At 38.2% G+C, this 18,722-nt stretch overlaps 1 protein-coding gene across 4 annotated transcripts in view; it reads left to right on the forward strand.

Moving 5' to 3' along the window:
- CFAP43 (cilia and flagella associated protein 43) overlaps positions 1–18,722 on the forward strand; it is a 94,906-nt gene that overhangs the window by 22,658 nt on the left and 53,526 nt on the right. For 3 of the 4 annotated variants that reach the window (XM_048857624.2, XM_048857622.2, XM_048857621.2), the window contains exons 9-17: positions 528–659; positions 1,655–1,771; positions 3,020–3,100; positions 6,473–6,621; positions 7,881–7,984; positions 11,624–11,764; positions 13,997–14,166; positions 15,249–15,401; positions 15,932–16,062. In XM_048857624.2, coding sequence (XP_048713581.1) covers positions 528–659; positions 1,655–1,771; positions 3,020–3,100; positions 6,473–6,621; positions 7,881–7,984; positions 11,624–11,764; positions 13,997–14,166; positions 15,249–15,401; positions 15,932–16,062 — 1,178 coding nt within the window. The remainder of the gene's footprint in view (positions 1–527; positions 660–1,654; positions 1,772–3,019; positions 3,101–6,472; positions 6,622–7,880; positions 7,985–11,623; positions 11,765–13,996; positions 14,167–15,248; positions 15,402–15,931; positions 16,063–18,722) is intronic. The other variant, XM_048857625.2, reaches the window with a different exon arrangement.

Below are 18,722 nucleotides of genomic sequence, written 5' to 3' on the forward strand. Positions count from 1 at the left end.
GGTTGTAAAGAGATATGAAAGAATTAGAATGGACGTAGAATGGAAGAGGAGAAAGAGAATTTCCAAGATAACTGCCCAGTCGTGTTGTGCTCAGAAGTCCGCTCTGCCTTTATGTATGATATAACTTAACGATACATGTCTTGGTTATTCTTTAACAAAAACCCATTAGGCCAAATTCAGCTTGTGTTACTCCTATGAGATCTTAGTGAAATCAAATGGGGTACGTAGTATAACTGGTAACAGAATCTGACCCATTGCAATTAAACTTGAATTATTTTTAAGTCTAGATTTTTAAGAAATATTTTAGTTTATCTTCATTTCTGGCATCATGCAGTATTTCAGTCTAGGTGTCCCATACTCAGGGACAAGATAAAGGTTAATAAGACCAACAATGACAGGAATCAGTGGAATTATCTTGACCCTTCCCACAGCATTTCTTAGATGTTTACACAGTGCAGTTTTGCTGTAACTGGTTAGGATAAGTGGTCTAGATCTGATTTGCATTTGCATTTATCTTTTCTGTTTAGGATGGTATTGTGCACTTTTACCAAATCAAAGGCACACACTATCAGATGGATAATTGCTTTGATGTATCAGAACCCATAATCAGCCTCGTTTTCTCCCCTGACTACAACATATTACTAGTAGAAACAGACAAGGTACAGTATTAGGTAATGAGGTGCCCATGTCAGGTTACATAGCACCTGCATGACATTTTTACTATCACTGGGCTAAATTCATCCCTAGTGTAACCCCACTAAAGTCAATGGCATTACACCAGAGGTGAATTTGGCCCAATGTGCATGTGTGAGAGAAGCACAAACCAATTGATTTCTGAAGATGGTGGATTGTACCATATAATTTTTACCTGACTCTTATGTATGATTCTGTGACTTACTGGTCAGCACGGAAGTCTGGAAGCCAATGGGATCACTTGAACTATGTACATAAATCTGTGCAGAATCGAGGCCTAAGGGAATAATTCAATTCCCTCAGAAAAGGAAGAGGAAAATTTAAGTTCTCTCTCTTCTGAGAAGTCATATTTTCCAGTCATATCATTTTAGTTGGCTTTTTTATAATTCTACAAAGTTTTAATATTTTTAATGTGAAAACCATAATAGCACAGGAGAGAGAAAAAATAATATCCTGGGTAAGAGGATGGAGCAAGAGATTGGAAGTCAGGATTTCTGGGGTCTGTTCCTAGCACTGGCACAGTGACCATGATCATTCACTCGTCTTCTCTACGCCTGAGTTTCCCCTTCTGTAAAATGAATTAATATTGCATCCCTATCTCACTGGGGTAATGTGAGGATTAATTAATAAATGTTTCCCAAATGCCTTGAGATATTCAGATAAAATAATATGCACTCTAAAAGGTTTATGTTTTGTTTTGTTTTAAAATACTTTATTGGTTCTTGAAATAAATTAAACAGAGTTTGCTTTAATTTTATTTCAGTCATTTTCTGAAATTGTCCACTAACTTTGGGGGAACTACATTGATTTACATCAGCTGAGTCTTTTTCCTCAATTCGGAGACATCTGTAAAAGTTTAAAGAGCAAAGTTCAGAAAGATGGGTGGTTTTTGTTGGTGTGATTGAGGACTCTTACAGAATGCTTTATAGCCAAATGATGGATTGTCATTTATATTTGTCAGGGATCAGTCTATGTCTATAAACCTTCACAGAATGAGAAAGTCATCAAACTCTTGGATGCATGCAATGATCATTTCCTGTCAGCTGATTTTCTTACTCCAGGGAACAAGTATTGTGTGGTAAGGAACTCTCTCCTTTGTTATACATAAGTGGTTATCCTCAACTAAGAATAATAGATAACCAAAATATTGCTATGGCAACCTACAAAGCATAGAAGCAGATGTGCTGCAGAGGCTGGGGCTCATATTCTGATATCAGTCACATCAGTGTAGATCCAGAGTAACTCCATTAAAGTGAGTGGAGTTATTCCAGGTCTAGGTTAGTGTAAACGAGAACAGACTCTGGCCTTGCATTCTTTGAAGAAATGTGGTTAAGCCACAGATTGTTCAGTTCTTATCTGGACTCTCCTATTGATTCACTATGTGGCCTTGGAAACGTCACTCTGTATGGGCCAAGTTCATAACACGGCTGGAGGTGGGCTCAATACAGAGAATGGAAGTTGAAGGAGGTAGCTTTCTAGCACCCTAGCCACCACACCTGTGCTGGGACTCCCACTGGCCTATTCAGCCCTCAGTGCAAGTTCGAGCAGCCTGAGAGACTATCTATCCTGTGCCGAGCTATCCACAGCCCCCAGGGGCCTTTTCCACAGCCAGGGCATAGCAGTGCCATGACCGTGCCTCACTCATCATGAAAACACCCTGACATTCCCCATGTGGCAGGGACTTTTCCAGGAGATAGTGTACAGCCAGCTACCCTGATTCTTTACCAGCCAAGGAAGTCCCCAGAGAGCCAGCATAAAGGAGCCTTGAGGTGCTGATGAATCAGTTGTGTGGGTCTCCTCATTTTTAGCAAAGGGATGATAATCCTTACCTGCCTCATGGGAGAATTATGAGTTAATTAATTCATATTTGTACAGTACTCTGAAGATTTAAATAATTAGATGCAAGGTGCTGAGCACTTTTATGACATAAGTCTCTTCTTGTCCAAAGACCAAGTCCTCTTTTTCAGGCACGTTTACCAGGAAAAATTGTGAGCGTTTTTCTACACTGCTGGCTGAATGGTGGAGGTGGAAGTGCTAATGTAGATCAGGCACGTATGTTACCAGTGCATCATCTAATCCTGCTCCGAGCACCATCGCTGGAGCTGCACTAGTGCGAAAATGCTTACAAATTTTCCGAGTATAGATGCATCCCTAAAGGAACGTGATTAATAGCACTGTGTGTGACACTGCTGTGATTGTTCAAAACTAAACCAGCATCTTTTTGTCTGCTATGCCCTGTCATCAGCCTGGTTAATTTTCCATAGAAAGCCACTGCCCACTTCATGTCCATTTTTTCCACTCTAATCGGTCTCTTCTTCTTTAACAGTCTGTAGCAATTTCAGGGGAAGTGCATGTTTGGCTGCTGGAGGATGGAGCTTTCATCAGCAAGCTCTGCCTGAATACACAGGTACTGATTACTGGAAATTGAGGTTTAAACCTTTTTTAGTCATCAAATAAAAATGAGAATTTTTTTTTGCAAAATATACCAAAAAATGCCTTAGATTTACCATTTTAATAATGCTGAAAATTTGTTTCTGAAAAGCCCAGTGAATCATAAAGATCTCCTGAATATGGGGATCTCATACCCAGGGCCCACAACTACAAAGATGGCCAAATTTTTTATATTGTTTAAAGAAAATAATTTCTAAAACATTGGTTGTGGTGGTACCGCAATACCTTTCAGTCACTTCACCCAATTCATCTGTGTGCTATCTCCCAGGATTCTCCATAGCAAAAAACCAGAAGTCTCTTCAGGTTTAGTTTAGTCTAATAGATAGAGTGCTAGACTAAAATTCAGGAGATTTTGGTTCTTTTTCTTGCTCTGCCACTGTCCTGCTGGATGATCTTGCCCAAGTCAGTTCATCACTCTGTTCCATAATGTCCCCATCTGTAAAATATGGGGACTTTGTGCTGACTTACACCAGCAGAGGAATGGCTAGTGCATTTCACTTGACTCCAGCTGGCCATATTTTACAAAATATCTGAAAACTGAAAACCATTCATCAGCAGTATTCTAGGCTTGTCCACCATTCAGCTGAACTGTTCCATGACAGTCTTTACCAAGAAGACCACTGGAAAGAAAATTATATTTTTTAAAATTTTAATTAAGATAATAATCCCAAAGGATTATTAGTAATAAAGGCTTCATATTTGCTGTGAGACAAAAGCCTTTGCACATGGTCTTTAGTGATCAGGATCTTAATAATTCTCATTCAGAGCAAAACGCTTTCTATGCATGAAGAAACCTCTGAGGATTTCATGACACTTTAAAAGGAGTTTTTGTTAACCAAAAGAAATGCTGTTCTTTGTGAAGAATAACCAAAATTCTTGCTGATAACCAAAGAATGATAGCATTTAGTGTTGAATTCAGACCTTTGTTTCATGCTTGATGTTCTGCTTTCTGGCAGAGAGACCAAAAATTTCCAGTCCCACTTTTTTAGAATCTCAAGGTTGTAACTTTGTTAAAATACAAGACAGTGATAATTGCATTTTAACAATGATTATTTTGACTTTTTTGAAACTTTACAAAAGTATTTTGGTCTTTAAAAAACCAAACCAGCCAACCAACTTTACCATTCATCTTTAATTTAAAAATGTTGAATCAACTAATTTGATCCAAAGACCCTGATCCAAAGACTAGGTAGGGACCCTGCCTTCATTTTCAGTTTGGGAAGAATATACACAGTGTGGGTGCTACTGAAAATAAGTACTACTATCACTAATAATAACAATAAATTAATTAATGTTCTTGTAGAGATGCCAAAATCTCAAGCCAGTGGTCTATTAGAAACATGCCCAAAACACCCCTTACTGACAAGACCTGTGGACCCTACACATGCCTATCACAACACATGGTGTACTTCATCCAGTGCACTAAATGGCTCAATAACAATTATGTGGGTGAAACCAGATAATCTCTATGCTCTCAAATGAACTCATACAGGAAAATGATAAAAGACAAGAACACCACCTGTAGGTGACTGCTTTTTACAAAGCGATCACTATATATCTGATCTCTGAGTCCTCATCCTCAAAGGAAACCTGCATAATACTTTCAAAAGATGGGCCTGGGAGCTTAAATTCATTACTGTGCTAGACACCAAAAATCATGGACTGAATAGGGACACTCGATTTATGGCTTATTACAAGAGTCTGTAACCCACTAATCGCCCTTTTTTGTTCTATGACTGCAGAGGAGTAAGCAGGCCGCTCTACCTTGAATGGTCCCTTACAATATGTGCTAACTACTTACGTTGAACAATCTGTTCCACCTTGCATTTAGCTGTGACACTGGGAGTTCCTTTCCCAGACCTGAAGAAGAGTTCTGTGTGGTTCAAAAGCTGTACATCAGCATAACTTAGGTTGACTTAATTTTGTGGTATAGACTTGCCTGAAGTGTATTCTGTACTAAATGAAAAGCAAAAAGCTTATATTTACACAGCACCTTCAATATGAGGGGTTTAAAGTGATTTATAGCCATTACTGATATCTCCTTAGTGCCTGAGTTTTACATCTGACAGAATGGAAGCACAGAGAGGTTAAGTATGTCCAAAATATTAGTATCAGAGCCAGGAATAGAACCTAGAAGTCCCATGTTCTAGACATTGGAAAACACTTCCTTTCTTTTAAACACCACTGTGTATGTTAGATTTGTTTTGTATTTGTTTTTGAATAATTCCATTTTACACTGATCTTTTTAAAGACTGATATATAGCACCCTAATTTTGCATGGGTCTCGAGTTAAAAATATCAGAAGAGTCAGGTTGCAAATCATGTAAGTTTCATGTGTAAAGTTATCATAGAACATAAGACTGTGACAGTGTAATCAACCAGTCCAACTTTTCTTTTTGATAGCTGTTTATTATTTTTACTTGTGTAGTTCTCTCCTGATATTTAAATTAAACTAAGCCTGTAGCATCTTTGCCCCAACAGTCCTTGACTCTGGCAAAGGGTCTGATGGTTTGATTGTACTAGAAAACTCCTTGCATGAACTGTTTGTTTACCCATTTACAGGAACTGCTCCCATTTACAGGAAAAGTGTTACTTAACCCCTTACAAAAATTAACAAATTAATCTACTCACTGGGCAGAATATTAAGTTCTTTGCCTTCGCTGTGGGTTCCTACTTACTCTATCTGATCACTACTAATGGCGCACCAAAGACCACATACTAAACTACAATTTTGATTTTAAGATGTTTTCTATTTTACAACTGTGTTTTTGCTTTTTTGCATTAAAAGGATCTTCAAATACCAATTAAATTGTTGCATATTCTTGCATCAGCCTTGTACTAAAGTGTTGGACTACTATATAGGGTGCTCAGGTTTGAGTCCTAGTCGCTTGCTTTCCTGGACTGGAAGTGCTGGGCAAGCTGCACATTATGCTCTGGTGGTTCTGATTTCATATAAATTTTTTTATTTTGAAATCTCAAAATTTTTCATGGTTGGCAAAAAAGTTTCTGACCTGCTCTACTCATTAGCCAACCTCTCTGATCCGTTTAGAAGCACACTGACTGATTGTGGATATGATGCAGGGCCTTAAGGATGAGGGTATATAAACCTTGGGATGGGGATGGTCTTTAAGAATCTAGTACTGCATTCATGGGGAAAAGGGGGCATAATGTTTTTAATGACCCTTTTTTGTGACTCTGATTAAGTCAAAATTTTCTTTACATAGATCACTTATTGCTATTTTTTAGATGTGAGAGAACTTTGCATAATAGAGCAAGTTTCATAGTAAGATGTTGCAGTACAATTAAGTGTATTTTACTATTTAACTAGGCAACTGCTATGGTTTGCTGCCCCTCCTCATATAGTGTTGCTGTGGGGACCAAAGTGGGTCATGTCTATTTCATTGATGTTACCAAAGTTGAAACGCCACGGGTGGTTCACAGAGTTCTTCTTTCCAACTTACCTGTGCAGCATCTGCAGTAAGTATGTAGTAGCAGAGGGAAGAGGTATTGTCAGCAGATAGCCTGAATAATGTGTGTGTTGAGAAATCTATGTGCACTTTTTTGTGTATTCCTCAAGAGAGTTTGCATGTCAGATGAGACACTGTGGACTAGATTCATGAAAAGAATAATGGATGACAATATAACATGCTATGGTGCTCATCATCCTGTAGGATCCAAAAGTGGCTTACAACTACAGACATGTAGCAACCACTTCATTGTTGAATGAAGCCACTTCTGCCAGAGTTGGAGTATAACAAACAGGTGGACAGCTGATGCAGACACACTACACAATAGTAGGTGGGGCGGGACTTTGGTTGAGGGCAATGGAATAAACCCATGTTCTTACGAAAAATGCCACAAAGAGCAGGAAATATATTAATATATAAGGTCCTATCTGACAGCTTCGCCACACACTAAGTTCCATGTAATTACATATCTAACTTGGGAGGATGAAGGGGTGAGTCAGTCCTGCAGTGATTCAGACCTGTGGTTCCAGGAAATGGAGACATCTCTAATCTGATGCTTAAAGCTCTGAGCTATCCCTTCTCACATGATGGATGTTTTTATTACTATTTATTATTATTCTGTTAACATTTCACAAATGTAATTATTCCTATACAATTAGCACTAGGGATCTTATATTGTTGGATTTAAAAAAATGTCAATATTTAATTGTGACCCGTAGAGATAATCATTAATCTACTTTAACATTTTAATAAATGGGATTGATATTGGATTTGTTAAACATTAAAAAAAACTATTATTTGAGAGATCAGATGTGACATCTCTTCATTATTATCTCTAAAGTAAAACATTAACAATTCATATATTGAGTAAATGATTTTAAAGGTGTATCAATACATATAGAGACAGAGAGCATATAATATAAAAAGTCTGCTTAGAAGTCTCTGAAAAAGAGGTGGATTAAAAGGAATGAAAGATTTTATAATGTAACCAAACTATTGTGTAATATTACTAGGTTTACATCAAACGCCCACTGAAGTAAACAGAAATGGCTCCCATTGACTTTAATGGGCTTTGGATCAGGCCTGAGCCAAGTAAACCCTACAGGCTAAATCTCTGTTACAGTATGGACCCCACTGAAACCAGTAGGGTTACACGAGTGTAACTCAGAGCAGAACTTGGCCTTTTGAATTGAATTGTATCAGGTGAAATACTGTGATTAGACTATAATGGACAAAAACTGTGTTAAAGTGGAATTCTGTTTTGTCTAGATATGATCAGAGTGGTCAGTACCTCATAACTGGAGCTGCAGAAGGACATATCTTTATTTTAGATGCCCGGCCCTCAAAATTATTCCAGGTTCTTGGATACTTAGGTAATATATGTAACAGAATATAATATCTAATATTAATTGCATTGTATTTTGTTTATGCTGTTATTTAGAAACTAAAGTTTTTAATACAAGGATGGAATTGGGGTGAAGGATTGCAGCCCTGGTGACTTTACTTCTTTAAATGGTGCTCTGTATTTTTTCCCGATAAATGCCATTTTGTTGTATTGGTTTTTTTTTTCTTTTTGATGACTTTCTACAACAATCTCTCATGTGCAGTAGTCTTTTGTTTGGCACCTTATCACACTATAGCACTCTTCTGAACAAATACACTTTACTGTTAAACAACAGAGTTTGTTGCAGTTTTAAATCCTGTATTCTGGGAGCTCCTCCATAACCTAGACACCTTTTCCTGAGGGTGCACATGTACTGCACTTGCAAATTCAGATATAAGCCATTCTGCATGAATGTTGTGTTTTCATCTAGTTGGGACTGGCCCCAACCATTTTTTCCTCTAATTTTCGTTCCCACCAGTGTGGCTTCCCCATCATAGGCCAGAAGAGTTACTGGTGAGCAGAATAAAGCATTTGTTCCAGCTTCCCACCCAAGAAGCTGAGAATGGTGCCAGCAAAGCACTCCCAGACTCTTATGGTCCAGTAAGTGAGGGACTGGGACTGATAGCAAGTCTGGCTATCATCTGTCCAAAGGCCTATCCCACATCACTTGAACATGGGGACTGACGGAACTGTCAGTTTTGTTGATTGATACTGAAGAAGACAAAATGATAGACTGGAGAACTACAAAAGTACAATGTGTAAACGCTATTCCCATTGTTCTCAAATGCTTACAGCAAGTCTTATTCATCCAGTGATAAAGATACATGTAAGCCTAATGCTCTTACTTCAGTGATAAACTCTGATTTAATGCTTTGCTTCATTCATGTACTTAAGCTGAAATGTTCAGTCTCAGTTGACCTCACCCTGATATAGACTTGCTTCCCTTACTTTTTCTTTTGCTATGAAGGGTGATTTTTAATATGGATTAGCCACATGCAATAAGCAAACACAACCTTTTGCAGACTGGCCGTGTTAACTTTTTCTGTTGATAAATCATCAAGGCCCCAGTGCTGCAGAACACATAAGCACATGCTTTACTCTATCCCTATTCAGCACTTAAGCATGTGTTTCAATTTAAGCAGGTGCTTAAATCCTTTTAAGTCTAAGTGAGCAATTAATTCAAGGTTAAAGATGAAATTTCCACCATGTGTCTTTGAGTTGGTTCTTTACGTACTTTAACTCATGAAAAGGATCCTTCTGAAAGCTGAAACCTTATATGTATATAACCCACTGGTGGTATTAATATTTTTAATGGTGTGGTATCCATGTCTTAATTTTGAGCCTAAATATGTTATGGTGGTGGTTTAATTTAATTTGAATTCCATTATGGTGGCATTTGGATGGATCATATACAAAGTAGGGCTGTCAAGCAATTAAAAATTAATTGTGATTAGTCGCGCAATTAAAAAAATTAATAGAGATTAATTGTGCGATTAATCACACTGTTAATAATAGAATACCATTTATTTAAATATTTTTGGATGTTTTCTACATTTTCAAATATATTTATTTCAATTACAACACAGAATACAAAGTATACAGTGCTCACTTTATATTTTTTATTACAAATATTTGCACTGTAAAAAACAAAATAAATAGTATTTATTTACCTAATTTATTGAGTATATAGTTATTCACCTAATACAAATACTATAGTGCCATCTCTTTATCATGAAAGTTGAACTTACAAATTTAGAATTATGTACAAAAAAACTCTGCATTCAAAAATAAAACAATGTAAAATTTTCGAGCCTACAAGTCCACTCAGTCCTATTTCTTGTTCAGCCAGTTGCTCAGACAAACAGGTTTGTTTACATTTGCAGAAGATAATGCTGCCCGCTTCTTGTTTATAATGTCACCTGAAAGTGAGAACAGGCATTCTCATGGCACTGTTGTAGCTGATGTCGCAAGCTATTTATATGCCACATGTGCTAAAGTTTCATATGTTCCTTCATGCTTCAACCACCATTCCAGAGGACATGCGTCCATGCTGATGACGGGTTCTGCTTGATAACAGTCCAAAGCAGAGCGGACCGATGCATGTTCATTTTCATCATCTGAGTCAGATGCCACCAGCAGAAGGTTGATTTTCTTTCTTGGTGGTTCGGGTTCTGTAGTTTCCACAGTGTTGCTCTTCTAAGACTTCTGAAAGCATGCTCCACACCTCATCCCTCTCAGATTTTGGAATGCACTTCGGATTCTTAAACCTTGGGTTGAGTGCTGTAGTTTGTCTTTAGAAATCTGACATTGGTACCTTCTTTGCGTTTTGTCAGATCTGCAGTGAAAGTGTTTTTAAAATGAACAACATGTGTTGAGTCATTATCCGAGACTACTATAACATAAAATATTTGGCAGAATACGGGTAAAACAGGGCCAGAGACATACAGTTCTCCCACAGGGAGTTCAGTCACAAATGTAATTAACACCTTATTTTTATAATGAATGTCATCAGCATGGAAGCATGTCCTCTGGAATGGTGGCCGAAGCAAGAAGGGTCATACAAATGTTTAGCATATCTGGCATGTAAATACCTTGCAATGCTGGCTACAAAAGTTCCATGCGAACCCCTGTTCTCACTTTCTGGTGACACTGTAAATAAGAAGTGGGCAGCTTTAGTTCCCATAAATGTAAACAAACTTGTTTGTCTTAGCAATTGGCTGAAAAAGAAGTAGGACTGAGTGGACTTGTAGGCTGTAAAGTTTTACATTGTTTTATTTTTGAATGTAGTTATGTAACAAAAAAAACTATTATTAAGTTGCACTTTCACGATAAAGAGATTGCACTATAGTATTGTATGAGGCGAACTGAAAAATACCATTTACCATTTTTACAGTGAAAATATTTGTAATGAAAAATAATATAAAGTGAGCAGTGTATACTTTGTATTCTGTGTTGTAATTGAAATCAATATATTTGAAAATGTAGAAAAACATCCAAAAATATTTAATAAATTTCAATTAGTATGCTACTGTTTAACAGTGAGATTAAAACTGTGATTACTTGCGATTTAATTTTTTTGAGTTAATCGAGTGAGTTAACTGGGATTAATCAACAGCCCTAATATGAAGTTTCATTGATTGTAATATCCCTGAGAATTAGATTTGGTCTAAAATGGTATCCCCTGGAATAATTTCAAAATTTGCGTAATCACAGTCCAAATATGGATGGCTGACCTTTTCCATGCCTTGTCACGTTTCACCCAATGATTATCAGCAGCATCTCTCCAGAATTGTTCAAATTTGCTCAAATTGCAAGTCACTTAACCTATCAGATCAGCTTAAGTCTCAACATTTCAGTGGGATGAAAAGCCTGAGCTTTTCAGAGGTGCGGAGCATCTGCAGCACCTATTGACTTTAGTTGGAATTGTGGGTATTTAGTATTTTTGAAAATCAGTTCCCAGCAGTGCTGATTTTCTCAATTTAAATAAAGTAACTTAAGTGCAAGTACAATATGATTATGACATGTTCTGAATCTTCATTCCACAATGTGCTTCGCATGGGAGCTCAACAGAAACAAATACAACTTGATGCAATAACTGGCTTAAGTGTTGGTCTCCATCTACTTTCAGTGATGAGTAGTGAAGTCCTAGGCCTTTCTACAATATATGATGTGGAGAGTGAATTAGTTGAGGTGATGGCACTCCTTTGTCCACCAGACCTCAGAAGAGCAAGACTGGAAATCTTTTGTCTGCCTTCAGCAATCACAATAGGTAAAAATGAAATATATTTCTTGTGTGATATTCCTTGAGACATGTGTACACTTTTGTCATCCCTTGCATAAAGCACTACTGCTCCAATCTGTTTTTTCTATCTACTTTATAGACCCTCCCAGTGTACCATTTCTAGTATCCCTTAATCAGCTGACTCATTTAACAAAATAGTACTGCAGTATGCAAATGAATTAAGGAGTGCGGGAGGCAAGAAAGAAGCGAGGGAATGGTGATTTACCTCTGGCATCACATTGCCACCACCCAACAATAAGATGTCCATAGGGCAGCAGAAGGAGAGGAAGGTGGAAGAGAGAGGTTAATCTCACCAGTCTGTCCGTGAATTACTATGGGTTCAAGGTGGCTTAATAGTGAAAATGTCAGCGGTTAATATATTAATAAATAATAATGACTGTCTTTCCCATAGCACCACTAGATAAAAGTTCATAGCAAAAAACCCAACAATTTTAAAAAAATCTTAACTTATATCCTAATTTAAGAATATTACAAAGAAACATGGTGTGAAACAAAAGAACAGCATTGAGGGCAGGAGAGGGAACTAGAACTTACTTTATAGGCAGACTTTAGGATTCTCAGCCATTGTAAATCGGCATAGCTCCATTCACCAACTGAGGATCTGGCCCTAGATCTCTGCAGTCATAGATTTTCAGCAGAGCGCATATTGGGGCATCACACTGAAAGGGAACCTGGTGATTTGTGGGATGGGAGGAGGTTAGGCCTTCAGTAAACTGAACAACCATCCAAACAGAGTTTTCAAAATACACCCCAGCCTTATTTTAGCTCTGTGAGAATTTATAAAATGGTCAGCACCGGAATACGAGTGATTTTTTTTTTGTAACTTCGCTCATAAATTCATAAGGGTTTTTAATATGGCCAGAAGGGACCATTGAAATCATCAGTCTGACTTTCTGCACAACAGACGCCATAGGAGTTTCATGTATTTGTTTGTGGAATTCAGCATGTATCCTTGAAGTTAAATTTTTTTAAGCAGGTCACTTCTTTCAAGTACCACAGATTCCAAGAATTGGATGCAGCATGACAAGACTGATCATTGAGCCCTTGGTTAAATGTACATATGAATTAAAAGATCTAGACAATGTTCTAGACAAATGCATATTCTTCATCACATTTTTCTTAAATATTGAAAATTAATTGAATGGCCATGAAAGTGTTTTAGTGGATTAGTTTAAACAATCACATTGCAGGCTGGTGCTCTATCAAGCATCCTCCACACCCCAGGAGTACATCCCAGTCCTGATATGCAGTCACAGTCAAAATGGGGCTTTGTGCCACAATGCTGTCATTTGATTTATATCTATGTATGAATTGTTAGCAAAACCTCTTTTGGAGAAGGCTTTATTGTGTAAAGTTGTAAGAAAATATGGTGCAAGACTTTCTTATCACTTAAATCTAAATTCTAAAAGGAACTCGTAAACCGATTTAAATTTTTTATTAAAGTTTAATGTTTAAAAACAAATTTACACAAGTTAAGGAGGAAGGTACTGTACATCTGGGGTCTGGCTTGGGTTATGAGGGATTACAAGTGTCGGTTACAAGGTTCATAAGATATATACATAGCACATAACCAGCATAGACCCAGATTGGGGTGCAGGAGTTTTTAAAAAGTCAGTGGATAAGTGATCTTGGGTATGCCACCCACAGAATGTAGAGTCTAAGTCTGTATTGGTGTAGTGAATAAGTACATGGGTGGGGTGCGTCCCCTACACTTCACATAGTTACTTTCACTGAGGCACAGATACTGAGGCCAATATTTTCTTTAAGTGTCCACTGACGTAGGATGTCTCCAGTTGTGGGTGCCTAACTTTAAACACTTAAAGTAGGGCCTGATTTTCAGAAGTGCTGGCCACCTGCAACTTCCATTGACTGCAGCTGGAGTTGTGCGTGCTCACACCCTTTGAAAATCAAGCCCTATTGTAGGTGTCTCATGTTGGGCAGCCAAAAAATGGAGATGCCCTGGTGAAAAGTTGGACTTACGTAACTTATCCAAGGTCATATAGAGTCAGTGGTAAAGCTGAGACGCCAGACTCCCAGTCCCCTGCTCAAAATATTAGACCACCCACCCTCCCTGCTGAGATTAGCTGGTACATTAAAATTTGCTTTTGTTTTTCACAGCTACCATATTATTTTTAAAGGTGAAATGTCTGCTCTAGCATCAGTGATGTCTTTTCCATCTTGTCTCTTTCAATCCGATAGACAATGATGAGTGTATTGATGAAAGAGGGATGCTAAAGAACAGTGTCATTCAGAAGCACCAGTACGAACTAGAATACCCCCTGTCCTCAGCAGTCAGACAGAAAGGTGACACTGTGTATGGCTACTGCAAACACGCACCTTTCATCTGTAAATACCATCTCACCAAAAAGGTATTTCTCTGATGCTGCTTTTTGGGTGGAGTTAAATATTGTAATGTTGTCAACACAAGAAATGTGGGGCATGAGCACAGCAGTAAGTAAGCAAAATCTCTTCTACCTATCCCTGACACCTATCAAATTGCATCATTCTCCACTAGCTTAAGGTAAAATAGGTCAACCCTATTTGGAACCTACATGGTGATCACTGCAGTTCTCCACCTCAGAAGTGTGTATCACAGGCATTAGATCAGCACGCCAGAGCAATGACCACAATGTGGCAGCATTCTTAAAATGGTACAAACCTGAAGAATGGCTGACACCTGTACTTCGAATAGCAATTCTTTCTCAAGAGCTAGAACTAGACATTAGGCCTCTGAATCCATGGATGTCTAGGGAATGTGTTGCTCTCTACATTTCCTTCCTGAGCCAATCTGCATAATTTCTGTCTGGCTCAGTCTCAGGTAGTTCTGAATCACTCAATTTCAGATTTCTGCAATATTTATTTGGATCTATAGGACACATGAAAAGGTGCATGTCCAAGTCTCTAGGTGACTTTTCACATATGTTTAAACATACAAACAGCTCCCACCACCCAGAAAATAATCATCCAAAAGTGAAAATTTCACTTCCTCCACAAAAATACCCTACTCCACCCACAAACACCAATCTTCTGAACTTCCCGACCAACCCAAAACCCTGCGGAAAGAGATGGACTCTTATCTAATATGCCTTGAGGGTCAACAGATCTGTGCTATTTCAGACCAAGTGGGAGAGTAAATCCTCACGGAGAAAACCTTGTTGGCAGGCTCTTCCCTTTTAAGCAGAGGGGCTCCAGCTTAGGCACCTCCATTGATTGCAACTCCTAAAACATCTACTATATCCCCTTCTGCAACTAGAGAGGATGAGATAACGTATTATCAGCATAGCAATGATATACCCACCCCCAGGCCCATAACTCTTATAAATAGCAACATATGTGAAAGATAATCCAACAAGCTATTTGTACCTGCCAGCATTATCACTCAGTTTTATATGGCCAGCTGTTGATACTTCCATCATCTCAATTACTGTTTTGTATTTTGTTTGGTTTATAGAAAACCTGGAAAGATGTGTCAGTTACTTTATCAGAGAAGAGGATTCCAAGCAACCAGTTTGCACCAGGGTTCCTCCATTTGTCACCTAACAGCCAGCTGTTGGCATCAGTGGCTAAGGATGGAGTATTGTTTATCCATGATGCTGTTACTTTGGTAGGCATCAGTGCACAGGTCTCATTAAACCTATGTTGATCAGAGCAGTCGGGAGTTACTGCATGGATCAGTGTAATGAAAGCAAATATATAAATTGCTACAGAAAAAGACTTGCTACACTTGAAGAGAAAAGGAAATTGTATTATACAATTGACTAGTCTGATGTTTATTTTTATGATGGATGCTTTTATTTTCAGAGGTTGTGTGTGTGTGTGATCATTTGCCGCTTATTTTCTTCTACAGTAAATCTTCTGGTAGATAATTTTGCTGTGCATCACAGACATCTGAGAAATTAACCTAATGGTTCAGTCCTAGGAGCTTATTCCAAGGCCTGAGTCAAAACTTGGCCCACCTTTTAAAACCACACATTCTAGTAGTTTTTATACTCCTTAATGACATTTTGGATAAAGTTTTATCCTAATACAAAGGAGCATTTTAAACAAGGGAGCCTATTAACAGAATTTAGTGACATATTCCTGTAGAAAAACATATTTGCTCCTGACCTGATATTGTTTCTGTAACTCTTTCAGGAAACAGTTGCTCGGGAGCATTGCCATTCTTACCAAGGACAGGGAATTGGATCCTTGGCATTTTCATTGGATGGCCAGTTCATACTTGTCAATGGCATGGATGATGGTACCCTTGTGTGCCTAAAATGGAAGTATGTATAAGTTTAACTGATTATATTGATAATATGAATACTGGTGCCCAAACACACTAATTTCTGCATGCAGTTAAAAGCTTTAGGCAATATGTTGTATTATGTGGAAGTTAGTTTTATTGTCTTCTGTACAGACAGATAGTATACAACCTAACAGCAGCAATCTGTGATTACCAAACCTGGGCAGTTAATCAGCTGAAATCACTTGACTAAGCTGATCAGCCCAGCTGTGGCTGCAGTTCAAATTTAGGATTATCTTTAGGACTTAGTTATGTAGAGCATCTTAAGGCTAAAATAAAAAACTCAGGGAAGACAGACTTTGATGAATAAAAGTAATTAAAAAGAAAAAATGAAGGAAAATTTCCCCTTTTAAGAAATTATTGGCTTTAGGCCATTTGTAAGCTATTCTGGGGTAAGTATTAGAAAAGTGGTTTCTTTCCCATGGTGGAAACTGCAAACAGATATTGTTGTTTCACAGAAACATATTGATGCTGCTACTTGTCAGTCACACCAGAGAGGCTTTGGATTGAATGGGCTTTGGATATTGACTTCCCTTCCTCTCACCCCTAGAGGTTGTCCCACCAGATCATTAAGAATATAAAATCATTAAGATTATGTACATACACATAGTGACCAGTTCCTCTACATCTTGGATATTCGCATCCCCTACTGCATATTGTCTGTACTTTGTCTGTTGTCTAGACTACAAGATCTCTGGGCAGGAACTGTTGTAATATTTCTGACTAGTACAGCCCTGAATATATTGTTAGAGAATCCTATCTAACCGTGCCATATCCATCCTGAGAACTTCCGTCTCTGGTGCTGTAAATCTGACCCCTTTATCAGCCTTAAAACAAATAAAAATTTAAAGACAGAATAATATAGTTCATTGGTCCTTGGCCTTTCCCATAGTGTGACCCCATATCACAACAGAAAAAAGCTTTGGGATCCCCATTCCATCTAGTTATAAAGAAAGGAAAAGTAGTTGTAACTTATAAAAAAAACTTGATCCCCCCCGCTTGAGAATTTGTGATATAATTGTGTTTACTTAGCTGTTTGCAATAATATGTGGTTGTAACTAAGCTTTAGAAGGAGGCATTCTGAAGCATTGAAAGGTTACAATGGAAAAGTTACTGGCCTAGTCGCTAGGGGGATAGCTGTAGATGTGATATATGCAGATTTATGCTGTATGTTCATAGTAAGACATTTGACATAGTCCCACATGACATTCTCATAAACAAACTAGGGAAATCTGTTTTAGATGAAATTACTATAAGGTGGGTACATTCCTGATTAAAAGACCACACTTAAAGCCTAGTTCGCTGTCAAACTGAGAAGACTTATCTAGTGATATCCCGCAGGGGTCTGTCCTGGGCCTCGTACTAGTCAACATTTTCATTAATGTCTTGAATAAGGGAGTGGGGTGTGTGCTTATAAAACTTGCAGATAACAACAACCTGGGAGGAGCTGCAAGCACTTTGGAGGACAGGATTAGAATTCAAAATGGCCTAAATAAATTGGAGAATTGATCTGAAATCAACAAGATGAAATTCAGTAAAGACAAGTACAAAATACTACACTTCGGAAGGAAAAATTAAAGGAATAAATACAAAATAGGGAATAATTGGCTAGGTGGTAGTAGTGCTGAAAAGGATCTGAGGGTTATAGTGGACCACAAATTGAATACGAGTCCAGCGTGATGCAATTGTGAGAAAGGTTAATATCATTCTGGGGCATATTAACAGGTGTATTGTATGAAAGACCTGGGAAATAATTGTCCCGCTCTACTCAGTGCTGGTGAGGCCTCAGGTGGAGAATTGTGTCCAGTTTTGGGTGCCACACTTTAAGAAAGCTGTGGATAAATTATAAAAAGTCCAACGGAGAGCAAAAAAATGATAAAAAGTTTAAAAAACCTGACCTAGGTGGAAAGGTTAATAAAACTGGATATGTTTAATCCTGAGAAAAGACGACAGAGGGGTGACCTGGTAACAGTCTTCAAATATGTAAAGTGCTGTTATAAAGAGGATGGTGATCAATTGTTCTCTGTGTCCACTGAAGCTAGGACAAGAAGAAATGGGCTTAATCTGCAGCAAGTGAGATTTAGGGTAGATATTAGGAAAAACTTTCTAACTATAAGGATAAGGTTAAGCACTGAAATAGGCTTCCAAGTGAGGTTGTAGAATCCCCATCAATGGAGGGTTTTAAGAACAGGTTAAACACCTGTCAGGATGGTGTAGGTATACTTGGTCTTGCTTCAGCACAGAGGGCTGGCCTACATGTTCTCTGAAGGTCCTTTCCAGCCCTATATTTCTATGATTCTATGATTAAAGATTTAACTTGAAATTCAACGCAACTCAGAGAAGCTGCTCCGTTCACCCTATGGATGCACTTAAGACTTGCATAGAGAGTGGCAGGTATAGTAGCGACACACAGGGATCTCTTTATGCCACTGAATACCATACATGTGGGCTCCCTGCCAGCCAGCCCCAAATAGGCCATTTGGAAGAGGCTCACTGGATCCATACTTATATGGATTCACATAAGTCCCATGTAGCACTGCAGTGGCTCAGCCACAGGGATAAACCACCGTATATCAAGGGAGGTGAAGTCCAGCTGGGGAGCAGAGCACATAGTGTGGAATGGAGTTATGAGGCACCTGG

The sequence above is a fragment of the Caretta caretta genome, chromosome 7, assembly GCF_965140235.1.
Source record: "Caretta caretta isolate rCarCar2 chromosome 7, rCarCar1.hap1, whole genome shotgun sequence".
NCBI lineage: Eukaryota > Metazoa > Chordata > Testudines > Cheloniidae > Caretta > Caretta caretta.